The 14,841-nt window shown below is 36.5% G+C and overlaps 1 protein-coding gene across 5 annotated transcripts in view; it reads left to right on the top strand.

Annotated features, from left to right (window-relative positions):
• The window catches only part of LOC131429780 (probable G-protein coupled receptor CG31760), a 228,585-nt gene that overhangs the window by 117,426 nt on the left and 96,318 nt on the right, over window positions 1–14,841 (top strand). For all 5 annotated transcript variants that reach the window (XM_058594124.1, XM_058594123.1, XM_058594121.1 and 2 more), the window contains exon 3: window positions 6,140–6,326. In XM_058594124.1, coding sequence (XP_058450107.1) covers window positions 6,140–6,326 — 187 coding nt within the window. The remainder of the gene's footprint in view (window positions 1–6,139; window positions 6,327–14,841) is intronic.

The following is a 14,841-nucleotide window of genomic DNA, read 5'->3' as shown; positions in this document are numbered from 1 at the left end:
CCAGCGTTGCGATGCTCTTGTATGTTGTCGCATTATTTTGTAATGGGTTTTCTTCTTTCGAGGTAGTACACGATAACCATTTCTTGGCAATTCCAGAAAACCGACGGCTTAACATTTCCGACCCAATTAGTCAGCTTAGGCGGCACTCGTGACGGCTTTAATCTATTGTCCGATAATTATTCTATTCTCTAACCGACAATAGCCAAAAGTCCACTGATTTAACATCAACGTGACAAAACACGCTTCCGAAGGGCGCTCGCGTTCGTGTTTATTGGTTCGAAGGCAGCATACGCGGCTCTTAGATGCAGGGTATTTTTTTCAGTACTTCAATACTCAGAACCAGAGCTAATAAAAGTCATTTTCATTGACTCAAAATAGACGAAAATGAAGAGAAATTACTGTCACTCTCAGCTTCGCTTGCAAACTATGAAAACGAAATCCATGTCCAGTCAATGACATACGCGGGAGAGTACTTTCAAAATTGTGTTTTTTTCTATCATTTGCCCTTTCAGTCATTTGCAGTTTTCAGTGAAAATCCCATAGTATGAAGATATTCAACCGAAGCTGTGATAATGGTTTCACAATAACTTTTACCCGTTTGTTACTTCGATTTGTCATATTTAACGGTGGCAATTATTCTCTCTCATTTTTTCAATGAGAAACGGAAATGCTTCGTCTCTTTTCGTTTGTTCTGGTGTCGGTCATTTACGAATGAGACAGTAAAATATTGAAACGTGGCTGTTGGATTGGATTCTTTCATTGAGAATGCGTGACAATTTTAAACTCTGCTCAGTACAAATCTTTACAGCATCTGCTAGCCTGCGTACTTCCCGAACGGCTAACAAAATTCCAATCAGTTTCGCCTGTCTTATATAGAAAAAAATGCAATCACTGTGAGAACCGACTTTTGAACGAGTGTCATGTACATTTCGAATTTGCTCGTCAAGATGGCAAAATGAATGGGTTTAGGTAACATTTTTCCGGAGCTGACTGAACCGATTTTCACCAAATTTTATTTATATGAAAGCTAGCAATCCCAAATACTTTAATTTTATCTTAATAATAATTTTATATTTAAAAAAACCAACGATAATGTTGACACGCATCACATCTGCACTCTTATATAAAAAACCCTTCTTAATCCACCTAGTGGTGTGATAATGCCTCTCTCTTCTTTCAGTCTCATGAAAATATATGTCATACTTTTATTAAATAATTTCGAATACTAATTTTGACACCAATTGATTCAGATTGTTTCGAGTAGTTCACAAAAGCATGCTTCAGTGTTTATGTCACACAGTCAGCATCATTTTTCCAAACTAGTGCATAACATTTGCGTTGCTTATTTGTATGAGAAGAGTGATGCTAATATAATAAAACCTTCTTAATCCACTTAGTGGAATTTTCGTATATCTTGAAAAATCACCATAGGTACATGAAATTTTCGAAATCGAAAAAAAATTATTGATGCCAAAAGTCTCAGAATTGCATGAAACGTCAAGATTTAGTGTCATCTCAAAAAAAAAATTTTTTTTTTTGAAAATATCGACTTTCTGGGACTTCTGGGAGTCAAAAAATATCAAGTTAATATATTTTCTAAGTCCCAGAAAGTCGATTTAAAAAAAAAAAATTTTTTTTAGATAACACTAAATCTCGACGTTTGACCGCTATGGTGCTTTTTCAAGATCGAAAATTTTCAAACTTTAACCGCTGGGCAGCACCCCTTATCCATGTCCGATTTAGCTCAAATTTTGCATGAGCACTTTTTTCGAGGTGCTTAAACTTTCGAACAGTAGCACTTTACGAAATTAGAGGTGATCCCAAAATATTGGCACCCTTGTATACATTAGAGCGGTAAAAAACAACGTGTTTTGTCGGTTACGTCACTTATACCATTATATCTCCGGAACCAAAAATCACAGCCATTTGGTCTTCGAACTTGATCAATGGTCCGATAGTAGCTTTCAAACGAGCCTAAGTTTATTAAAATCGGTTCAGCCATCTCTGAGAAAATTGAGCGCGTTCAAATACAACGCGTTTTGTCGGTTACGTCACTTATACCATCATATATCCGGCACAAAAGTCACAGCCATTTGATCTTTGAACTTGATCAATGACTCGACAGTAGCTTTCAAACGAGCACAAGTTTGTTAAAACCGGTTCAGCCATCTCTGAGAAAATTGAACGAGTAAAATAAAGCGCGTTTTGTCGGTTACGTCACTTATACAATCATATCTTCGGAACCAAAAGTCACAGTCATTTGATCTTTGAACTTGATCAATGGCCCGATAGTAGCTATGTTCGAAAAGTGCACACACATACACACACAGACGTTTTCCGATCTCACTATAACACTATATAACACTATGGGTCTCCGAGGCTCCGTTCAAAAGTCGATTTTTCCAGCAATTCTAATACCTTTCTATAGAGAAAGGCAAAAATTAAAGACGAATTGGCTGACAGATTTCAAGGATTCAAAGCCGACAAAATCATTCCAACATTTATAGTCAATCCTGTAAACACAATTCTCGGTTGATTTTTCAAAAGGGCGTATAATCAAGTGACAGTTTCTCTTTGTTTACTTTCTCTTCTATTAATTACCAAGCGGTTTCCACCTTTATCACTCAACTATATGCATGAAATGATACCCGAAATTTTCGACTTTCAAACAGAATAGTGATATCAAAGAAAATCTTTTTAATCACATCACAATAATCGAAAGAGAGAGTGATTAAAGAGAAACTGTCATTTGCTTATACGCCCTAATGAAAAATCAACCGAGAATTAGTAACATCAAGGTATTTCTGCACGGTATCTCTTCTCCTTTTGAGTTCTATTTGACGTTATTTTTTAACACGACCGACTACTATGATAGTACTTGCACCAACTGTTCTCTATAGAAGTTTAAAAATATCGCTCTCAATGATTTCTGATTCCCCTCACTAGAGGTGTACTAGCGGCGTGCGAGTGGCGTATCGATTTACTTTTTATCAGTCACTAGCTGACCCGTCGAACTTCGTCTCGCCTAAAATGATTTTTTGTAATTTATAATTTCGGACGGCAGAGTGGTCAAACGTCTAATGTCGTTGACGTTTCTCTCCATTATGTGGCCCACGATGACTACTTGGTCTACAATGAACGGTTGTAACGAATTCAGAGACGACATATTATTTTCCACACAAATTGTCATCTTCGAATGCATCAAACATATATAGCAGATCACTTTCCAACCAATGGTGACGACATATTAGAATAAGAGTGGTCCTGAGATGATTAAAATTTAACGGCAAATCCTTGGAGATTATCGGAAGGATTTTTTTTTAAATTGTTTGTCCAAAAATGCTTCTTCTCTAATTTGATCATTCTACATAATCATTTTTGAAGAATGTTCATAGCATTGCCATTACAGGATCAATCTTTGAACAGAAAATTTAGCAATAAATTCTACATTCAATAGTAAAAACGATAATTTTATCCATGTAGTGTTCTTTAACTTGTACATGAACACTGAAGCCGTCAAATAATCATAGTCATATCATTAGTTGAGTCACCACATCGTTTTGCTGAGTACTCCGTATAAAATTAAGGAATAAGTTAACATCTGATATTCAATATCATACAAAATTGAAGGAAAAATGTGTAATACTTCTGTTGTAGTGAAACGAATATGTGAAATAGGGGGGACGGGTATAGTGTGATGGGTAAGTCGATGCCTTTCATGCAGCCCGCCTGGGTTCGATTCCCAACCCCACACATAGGGTCAGAAAATTTTTCTGGCCCGAAGAGGCGAATGACCTTAAGGTTAAGACCTCTATAATCGAAACAAAAAAAAAATATGTGAAATAAAAATACCAGTTGTCGTCCTCTTTTTTAGCTAATATGTATTTGTTCAAGTAACCCAAAGTTTGGAAAGAGCGAATGATTTGTCTTAAGCTACTTTCAAAGTAAATGAATAATATCCTAAGCCACTCGTTTTCAAGTCATAATCCGCCGTTCAAAATTAACCAAACGCAACTGAACGAACTATAGCTCGGTGCAGCTGAAAAAAATAGCTCAAAACTTGTTCTGTACCTTCAAGTTGCCAGAAACTCCTCGTCTATTTTGAAGCAACAAAAAAGTGATTATTTTCATATATTGTGAAACTATTGATTTGAGAAACTTTTGATTGCTTGGGGAAACTCCGCTATAATTTTAATTTGATCTTTATCTTACCAATTTGAAAAGACTTCACAAAAATAAGCAACTTAAAATCAAATATTTACGCAAATCATCATCTACTGTTTGGCATTTGATTGCCATTTATTATGTGCGCCTATCTACGCCTCATTGTTTCAACAGCGGAATCGTATCATTAATTTTTTTTGAAATTTCATTTGTTTAACTCACGCCCACGATGACCAATATTATTCATCTAACTGATAACATGGCACATATTGCATCTAGTAAACGAAATCAGAACTTTTGCTCCTGCTAGAACAGTAGTATACATTCCACCAAGTCATTTTGCAAACAATTATTTTGATACCCAATTAAACACGTGGCTCGAAATAACAGATCATATACATCAAGTATGCCTGTGAAAACTTCACACAAAACAACTCGTTGCGCGCAAAAAGATTTTTTCAACGATCTAGTGTTCCTTTCTTCGACGGCCAAACACTTATGCAACTCGTTATGCGCCAAACACCTATCGATGATCTAGCAATCATTGGCGACTTTTTCAGTGGAAAATTCCATTATCCATACAAAATAACTTTATTGGTTTTTCCCACTTTTCCGGTAAGTTTTCTTAATTTTTTTGATGTACGAACCCGGTGGGGGTAAAAACTGATCAAACAAAAAAAATCATCTCAATCCGTCCATCCGTTCTTACGTGATGCGATTACAAAGAATGATCTCTGCATTTTTATATATATATATATTGATTGATTATTCATTTTGTGTATGTTTCTAAAAACTGTTCAAAACACGCATTTAAATTGTATAATCTCTAATAAAATCGATCACGTTAATATATATTAAAAAGAATAGAGAACCACCATTCTTTAATAAAAAAATCCATCTCGAATCCAAAACGATTCTTGAGTAGCAAGCAGCGTTGCCAGGTTGCCAGATTTATCTCGCTTCGGCAGACACTCAAACTAACCAGATCTTTTGCCAGATTTTCAAAATTTTCCCAAATTTTCCAAATTTTCCCAAATTTTCCAAATTTTCCCAGATTTTCCAAATTTTCCCAGATTTTCCAAATTTTCCTAGATATTGTCAGATTTCGCTAGACCTTTAAGGTTTTTGGCCTCTGTACGATAATTGGGGAGACCTTTATTATTTTTTTTTTGCTCACTGAAAGTGAAGCCCGGCAAAAATAACCTAGCAACTCTGGTTGCAAGGATTTATTCGCGGCTTCATTATGATATATAAACGATTGATCGGATCGGATAAATGCAACTTAGTTTGATAATTAATTTTCGAATATTTTGGAAAGTAAACCCCGGATTGAAACATTGAGCGCAATGCAAAAATCGTTTGAAAACATGTTCTTTGCATGAATTGAACAAAACAATCCTTTAATGCAAACACCGAACTAAAGATGTCGAATAATCGATCGATTGCTCGAATAGTGTAAAATTTAATCGATTAATTTGAAAAATTATGTTCGATTATTGAATAATTGAATAACTCGAAAAATCCGACATCTTTAAACAGGACAAAATCCGAAACAAATCCTTTTGCACGATTCTTTCATTCAAAATTTTTTTTGTCGTCCGTCGTTGTGGAACGCAGTATGAAAAGAGAGTATGTTTTTTCTTCTGAGAGCAGTTCTATGAAGTTAATATTAGTAAACTCAAACTTATCCATTCTAATTTATCAAGAAGTAATATTAATAGACATTTTCTCGATTTTCATTCTACGAAACCAAATTACAAATGAGCGTGAAAAAATCTTTTAACCGCTTCGACAATTCCTTTTATTCATATTGCAGTAAATAATAAAACAATTATCGATTTATATATCGTTTATTATCGTCTGTTTTCTTGTCACTCGTTCGGGTGTACTTCGAAAGAAAAGTCCCCGATTAAAATAGAATCGATTCGTTTCAATCAGTTACATCACTCACAAAAAATGTTTACTTTATTCACAGGAGGCAGTTGAGGACTCACTTCAAACGATTCACGACATCGCCACCGAAAACTTGGGCACTCTTTGTCTGAGTAAACAGTACCGACCGCTGCGAATATTGTTGAATCCGGAACGCTATACCGGTGCCCGTCAGAAAGCCGATCTGGCCGCGGTGGTACTTCAGGATGTTGGAGTGGCCCGACATAATGGTAAGTTGCTAAGGTGAAGATGATGGTTCAATGTATAGAACGCTGGACTTACAAGCCAGTTGTCGTAAACCTGATATTACATTCCTTTTGTGGAATTTGACTTTTCTGTTTCACCAGACTTCACAGCCGATTCTTAGCGTACAGAATCATTGCATGGTTAAAAGCCTTTTCGCACTATTCCGGGACGACCGGGACGGGACCATCCGGGACCATCCGGGACTATCCGGGACGTTTTTTTCCTCATCGGCGATGACTGAGCTGCCGGTTTGTGCATGTATGGGAATCCCGGATCCGGGATAAAATCCATTTGGTTGCCACCGATATTCCTCGCCGATTTTTTCCTGGCGCCGACGGTGCGAAACATACATGTTTACATACATGTAAATCTACAATAAAAACCTTGTATAATCCACCTAGTGCTGTAATAACGCCTTTCTCTTATTACTTATATTTTCAAAAATATCAATAGAAGATTTTGGGGACGGGTATAGCGTGATGGGATAATCGATGCCTTTCACGCAGCCCGCCTGGGTTCGATTCCCAACCCCGCACATAGGGCCAGAAAGATTTTCTGGTCCGAAGAGGCGAATGACCTAAGATGTTAAAGCCTCTATAATTGAAAACAAAAAAAAAATAGAAGATTTTGTCAAGAATTTTTTTTTCAGTCTTGAATAAAATAAGTAACTTTAAGTTGGGTATAAACTAACATAATCTTTTCAATTTATAAACAGTTATGTCAAATTAATAAGAATTTTTCTATACATATTTTGCATCGTCGCACTAAATGATTAAACACTCTTTCCTGTATAGATCTGGAACCGGAAGCCCTGGATGAAATTAAATAGCAATCTATGAGACTATAGAAACTTTTGTTTGAGCCTAAGTTTGTGAAAATCGATCAAATCATCTTTGAGAAAATTGAGTGATTCTCGTTTTAGAGTTTTTGACCACTATTTCCGGTAATGCTGGAAATTGGAACTTGACCGAAGTCGGTTCTTTTAGTAACTAATATAGCCTACAAATTTAATCAGTTTTGAGCCAAATCTAGAAGAATTTTACTATTTTTTGCATCGTCGCTCTAAATGACGGTGTGCAATTTTAAACACTTTTTACCCTATGAAAGCATGATTTTGTAATAACACTAACAAGTAGGTACAAATTGAATAAAAGATTCACAAATTTACATTTTTTCACCTGAAAAATATGAATTTATATGTAACAACCCTGCACGCTATACGAAATTGAACAAATCACGATGCGATCGGAGCGAAGCCACACGGACCGACGCGTACCAGTTTTGCATCGTCATTTTGAATGACGATTTGAATGTTTTTACGCTCATCGCCCTCTAATTTCGAAACCGGAAATCGGATCTGAATGAAATTGCATATTTTAAGACAATGAGAGCTTTAGTTTGAATCGTGATTTGTGAAAATCGATTTAACCTTTTGAGAAATCTTCACTATTACCGGTGCGTCCGGAAGCGGAAGCCGGGGACTTGTAGTCCCAAAGTAGATTAATATATCCACCAACTAACAAGGTCTGCCAACAGAGCAGTTCAAATTAAACAGCTTAGTGTAAACTTGAACAAACCTCAGAGCTGACTTAAAGTTTATGTTATTTGTGAAACACTTTTTTTCAATTTCACCGATACACTGTTTTACCTTTTTTTATATATATAAAAAATAGGTATAGAATTCGCTCAAACTTTCGAAAAATTTTCCGAGGCCCGGAGGGCCGAATGTCATATACCAATCGATTCAGCTCGACGAACTGAGCAAATGTCTGCGTGTGTGTATGTATATGTGTGTGTAACTGTATGTGTGTTGTCAACTAAGAGGTCGAGATCTCAGAGATGGCTGGACCGATTTTGATCAAACTAGTCGCAAATGAAAGGTCTCCCCGTCACCCAAAACGCTATTGAATGGTTTTGAGATCGGATGTTTACTTTTTGAGTTATACGAAGTTTTATGTCAAAATTTTCAGTTTTTTGACAGTATCTGTCACATTTGACCTTGAAAACGGAATATGTTTCCAGACTTAGATTTCGCTCGGTAATACCTATTCAACAAGCCATAGATTGTTAAAATCCGTCCATTTTTAACGGAGATATCGATATTTTTGTGTAAGCCTTATTCCAGTAGAAGGAATTTTGAGCGCTGTATGAAAAAGCAATGCTTGGGAGCAACATGAAACACGATTTTTTATACTGTTACATATAATTGTTTCTAAGTACCAAAAAGACTATGTACAGCATCCTTTTTTATGACAATTTGCCTCGGACCAATTTTAGCACGGTTCATTTTTGGCAACATAATCTTTCGAATATGCATATGTAAATCAGATGATACCAGCGTTATCGAGTTGGAAGTAATTCCATAATTATATTGATTTAAACTATTTACAGCAATAAATGCTGGAAGAACATGACTTCCATATACCATACGACTCAGTTCGTCGAGATCAGCAAATGCGTGTGTGACAAATAAGTTCACTCATTTTTCTCGGAGATGTTTAAACAGTTTTCTACAAACTCAGATTCATATGAAAAGTCGTATACTCCCAAACAAGGTTCCTGAATTACGTTTGAATCCGACTTCTGATTGCGGAACCACAGGATGATATGTGAAACGAAATTAAAATAATGCAATTAATTTTTCTCGTAGATGGCTGAACCGATCTAAGATTCAAATGAAATCTAAGAATCATCTATGATTCAAATGAGAGGTCTTAAAATCCTATAAAACCTCTTACTTTTTAGTCAGATCCGACTTCCGGTTTAGAAAATGCAGGGTGATTAGTATAAAAATGTCCATTTCACATAAATTAATCAGGTTTATCGGGTTTGCAGATTTGGATAGTCGATTACCAAATAAATTTATTTCAGTTTGAGCGGTATTCGTTTTTGGATTCGGAATGTACCCCCAAATTTTAATTCGCACTACAATTTCTCAAAGATGTCTACACACTCCTCAGGTGATTTTAACTGATTTCGGCTACACTGATTTTAGAATTCCGGTTCCAGTATCGAATCGATTCTCAAAGCTCAATCATTTTCTCAAAAAAGACCAAATCGAACTTTAAAAACAAATATTACAGGACTTAAGGTCCCATACAAAATCGGTGAATTTTATCCGATTCTGGAATTACAGATGATGAGTTTCATGTAAATTGTTTGGCGTAATAATTTATGGCCATTCGAATCATTTTGGGCTATGCTAATTCCTGAATACCGGCTCTGGAAGTACCATAAATAATGACGAAAAACTCTAAAGTGGAACTTACTTCGACATCTCATGGAATGTTCAATCGATTGTCACACGCTAAGATTGAAATTCGATATGTTTTGCAGTTTCGGCATTACAGGGTAATGAGTGATTAAAATCTCAATTTGCCGTTTAAAACGACGATAATTAAAATAATGTCATGAGAACTAAAACACCGAAGAATATCCATGCAAAAACACATGCGTATTGATAAAAAAAAGGTATCATCTCACTGCTAGGTGGATTAATCACGTTTTTTTGTATTGTTTTATTCTCATTTGATCATCGCTATTTGTGTTGTAGAAAACGTTTGTTGTCAAAAAGTAATACTTTAATATTGATTCACCTTTACAAATCTAGAAATGAAGCAATCAATCAACTAACACAATCAATCAACTAATACAAATGGTTATTGATACTCGGAGCTTTGAAAGAAGCATGTCAGTTTTATTAATATTCACACCCTTCGCATTCATCGTCCTTGGGGATGCATACTTCGTGCATCGTAACAACCACATTGAACATCTTTTGGCCACTAGATTCTGTTTCAGTTCTCTTTGGTTGCTTACTGATTCGATAAGAACGAAATCCTTTTCGCAGAAGAATCCCTTTGACGGGGATTTGGTCGGCATTAAATTTCTTGACTATATCATCATCCGACTGTCCTGGATTTGACTTAACTATTCTCAACATCTTCAAATGTAGCTTCCGATTCTTATGTCGCTTTCGTTTCAAAAATAACGGCGTGACCTTTTTCTGTCATAATTTTGAACGATAATAACTCAGTTATTTGTTGATGGATTGATATAATTTAACAACCAATCGATTCGGAAACTTTTAACTTAAATATATATTGCAACGTCGTTTCCGTATTTCAATAACATACTATTAAAAATTTGTTAAAATTGACCTGTTTTAACTAACCAATCTTAGCAGACAAAAATAATGTCATTCTATTGATTTTTCGTGCACGGTCGACGGTTTCGATCGTTCTCTTCTGCATCGCATGAACGTTCACACAAAAGGGTATCTATAAATATATGCCATCTTACAATTTTAAATTCAATTCGCAGCCAACTGCCAACGAAACAGGTGCTTGTCGCTCGCTTTTTGCTTCCATCTGGATGCTTGCTTTTTGTTTCCATCTGCTGCAGACCGTGTTCGCTTAAGTATATTGAATCTGTTGATTCTACGGAAACTAGCAGGCCAATACACAATTTTTTGAACCTCATTTGATGCGATTTGTTGATGGATTGGTCACATTTAACATGTGTGCAGTGCGGCGCGGTATGCCAAATATGTGTTCGTTTATGTGAATGTTCACTGCATTTGATTCACGGGCGTGTGATTGAGTTACTAGGGCTACCACCATGTTCACTTCTCTCTCGCCCGGCAAGCAAAAAACCAATTTCATGTGAGCAAGGGGAATGTTGGATGAGTTGAGGAAAACAGAAACTGAACACCAATGAAACTGATAACGATTAGAAACGTCTTAAGGGCTGAGGTCAGTGTGTTTTAGGGCGTTTTAGAGGGCTATTTTCACGCTTCAAATCTGATTTTCTCAGAAACGGTGACGAATATAAAAAAACCTAACGGACAATCTCTTAGAAAATTAGTTTAGATTATTCTGTGAAAATTTCAGACTAGTTCATTGACGTTAGCGGTCGGGAAAGTCTTTTTTTCTGAAGGAAGAATTGCATAGCTGAAAACGCCGTCTCTCAACTTTTTCATTGAATATCTCGCCTTCAAAAGTATGGATCAAGAATCCATCCCGACAATGTCTAGATAATTTAGTTTAGATGCGATTAAGTTTTGATGAAGATGATAAAATGAAGTAAATGTTATTTTTGTGAAAATAAGTCGATTTCTAGAGACGCACCATTTTTTTCTGCTCTTGTTACCTGGAAACGTAACGAAACATGAAGAGAAATAAAATCTGCTCAGAAAGGCTGCCAAACAAGCGGTAGCTTTGTTGGATTTTATGTGATGTAATCAAACTTGTTACCGAAAATATCAAAACTTTCTTGGGCCACCCGGTCACATCGAGAGTCATTTTGCACATTTGCGAGAGAGCATGGAGGGAAATGTGATACGCAGAGCGAGCCACCTGTCCCGGGTTAGCGGTTCAATGCATAGGGCGCTGGTCTTACAAACCAGTTGTTGTATGTTCGAGCCCCGACCTGGAAGGATTCGTGGTGTCAGTAGAATCGTAGGCTTTGCTTTAGAGCGAGCCACCTGGTTATACGCGATCTACTGGCCTCAGCCCTTAATGCTCAACACGAAAATTCGAATTATACTTGAATTCAAGGATGGCTTTTATCGTATCAAAGAACGCTCACAAAAACCCGGCATGGCTCATTTAACATAGAATAGACACCAGTGCGAGAGCGAATTTCTCTCGATGATATTTCTGAGAATCAAAGGTTAGCACGCTGCTGTGGGGATCCTCTCTGAAGCAACAAACGGTCGCTTATTCTCGTTTCGCGATCCGATTCTATACAGGCAGTTGACAATTGCGATAGAATCATTTTACTATTGCCGCTTATTCTAACTATGTGCATATAATCTTTGTATAAATTGTGTCTATGAAAATATCTGTGAATGCTCCACACAAGGGCTTTGAAATATTGCAACCTAGTATGAGAATCATCAAGTTGAATCATCGATTCGATTTTCTGCGATAATTGTCAACTTTCGATTCTCTCTTGGGAAATTCCACACAGCAACGATCATTATCAGACCGTAAAATTTTTTAAGGGCCGTGAAATACTCAGAGTATGAAGTGGAGCGAAGAAATGTAGAAAAATTCTCTCGCGGTTCATGCATTGAGAGACTCGAGTTCTTGTAGCATCTTCTACCGGATTGAAAATGTTGTATACAATACAGATAGCAATATAGCAGCTTCTGTCCAATTTTCGGCAATCACCAACACTGCTTGAATTACATAATATTTTTTGGATTGCCAATAGTCAAACTATTGTTTTAAAAACATACGTGCGGCCCGGCAAGTAGCTGTAGGCACTATGGGTTGCAGAAAATGCTTTACTTGATTTGAAGATGGAATTATATGATTTATCGATGAACATTAGATTAGTTTGCGGTTGCGCTGGTCGTAAACAGATCTCCACGAACGAAATTAATGCTTCTTAACGCGATTTACGATGATATGTTATATTAGTAACGTTAGTGTTTCACAATTATGTGAATATTTTTCAAATTCAAAACTGTTGATGAGAGAATTTCAAAATTGCATTTTTATTGTCATTATCGATCGTGTCTCATACACAACCCTGTATTTTTTTTTCAAGGCTAGTTTCAATGTTGGCGGACTAAAATTTGAGTCAGCTCCGAACCTGATTCTGATTTCGGGTTTGCTCACACCTCTATTGCTAGGTGCGAACCAAGCACCGTTTCGTGAAGTGTTTTCTTGGTAAAACTACCCTGAGTCAGTTTTAGTTTTCTCAAGTAAAAACGATATTAGTTGTACTATAACGCCTACTAAAGACTGTCCCAGAAAGTATGGACGCAAAAAAAAACCGCTACCATTTCGCAATGGTTCAGAATCTGTCAATTTTCATGGCTGCGTCCTTTTTTTTTAACCCTCAGGGTACGGACTATAAAAAAGTTACGTTCAGTACGGACAGGGTTAGCCTAACCCGGTGACTTTGATTGGGTGTATATCGAGCTGTACTTTGTCAATTTGAATAATTTTTTTTTATTTTGTGTGAAATTGTCTCAAAAATATAATAGAGTTGTCAGATTAATCATTTAACTGATTGAAAAAAAATTATAATGAAAAATGTGAACGGGTCTTGATTTTTTTTTGTAAAAAACGTTTTTTTTTTTTCAAAATGCTGTAACTTTTTGAAAAAAAAAATATTAACATTGTATAACTCGCATTTGAAAGGTAAAAAGTAGTTCTTACAAATGTCCATAACGGTTTTCTGATTTATTCCAAAAACTATATTTTTTTTGAAAAATGAAAATACGCGTTTTTTCGAGCTAGCGAAAAAACGTTGTTTCGTTGATTTATGATGATAAAGGTTAAAATTAATTACTTTGAGCGTAAAAAAATTGTTTCTCAGATATTGTTGAGTAGTATCATATAAATAAATACCAAACATAATTGTTAAAGGCGAATATTTATTATTAAAAAGTTACACAAGTCATGTTACATAATATTGCCGCAAGTCATGTTACATAATATTGGCGCCTCTCGGAGCAGCTGCTTCTTCTTCGCCTGACAATGGCTTTCCTTCAGATTCTGCGTCTGTTTCAGAATCGTGAGAACTTTCCTCTTCCGCACCTACGGCGTCGTCGGTGTCACTGTCATTCTCTGTAACGCTGTCCTCCTCGTTTTCCTTGTACAACTCCTCCAAAGCAGCAACGCTTCGAGTGATTCGACGCGTTGCCATGTTTTTAATGCGTGTTCTTTAACAAAAAATTACAAGAAACAAAATTTAATGAGTTATAATTCACTACGAGCAGCAAAGATTTCGATATGAGACGTACGTTGAAGTGATTGAGATCTACTACAATACTTCGCTTACACCATGTACAACGCGTTATTTTGAGGTTAGAATCTACAAAATTAAGTAAAGAGTACGTATTCTTACTTACCTTTTTATTCCTCAGCGGCAAATAGACGAAAATTAAAACTTAATTTTTTTGAAAATTTTGAATTTTGTAACGTTCGATACGGACTGGGTGTACCACACCCGAGCACAATGTTTATATGTGTCTAGCTCGGACACAAAGCGGAGACTGACTCTGCCGCTTGGGCCTCTAATAGTGTGTACCTATAAGTTTTTCCCCCCCTGGTCCGGACCCCCCTCGCCGACTTCTCTTCGTATGGCGCTTCTTTCAAATTTCGCTCGGGTTACGGTAACCCAGTCCGTACCCTGAGGGTTAAAGATATTTTATTCAGACCTATTTGCGTACAAGCTTTACGTGGCCGATTAAGCTGAATTTTTAGATAAATTTTTTTTTTTTGTATTGGATCTCGTTTTCACCCTTTCTCTAGGGGAAGAGGATCTTCCATTTTCCTCCTGTGAGGATTGAGGGGCAGTTTGTTTGGTGTAGTTGTCTCCGTGTCCAGTTTATCACATGGCTTACCGTAGTGAACAGCTTTTTGGTAATATTAATATGTGGCCTGATTGTCATAGGTAACAAGTGATTTGCACGGGATTCTTGTATCCTGACCGAACGTCACATAAAAAGGTATAGGCCTTCTCAAGCGCATGCGTAAC

Source organism: Malaya genurostris, chromosome 2, assembly GCF_030247185.1.
Source record: "Malaya genurostris strain Urasoe2022 chromosome 2, Malgen_1.1, whole genome shotgun sequence".
NCBI classification, from domain to species: Eukaryota; Metazoa; Arthropoda; class Insecta; order Diptera; family Culicidae; genus Malaya; species Malaya genurostris.
Note: the sequence above shows the minus strand (reverse complement) of the source record. Positions and strands in the feature narration are given on the sequence as shown.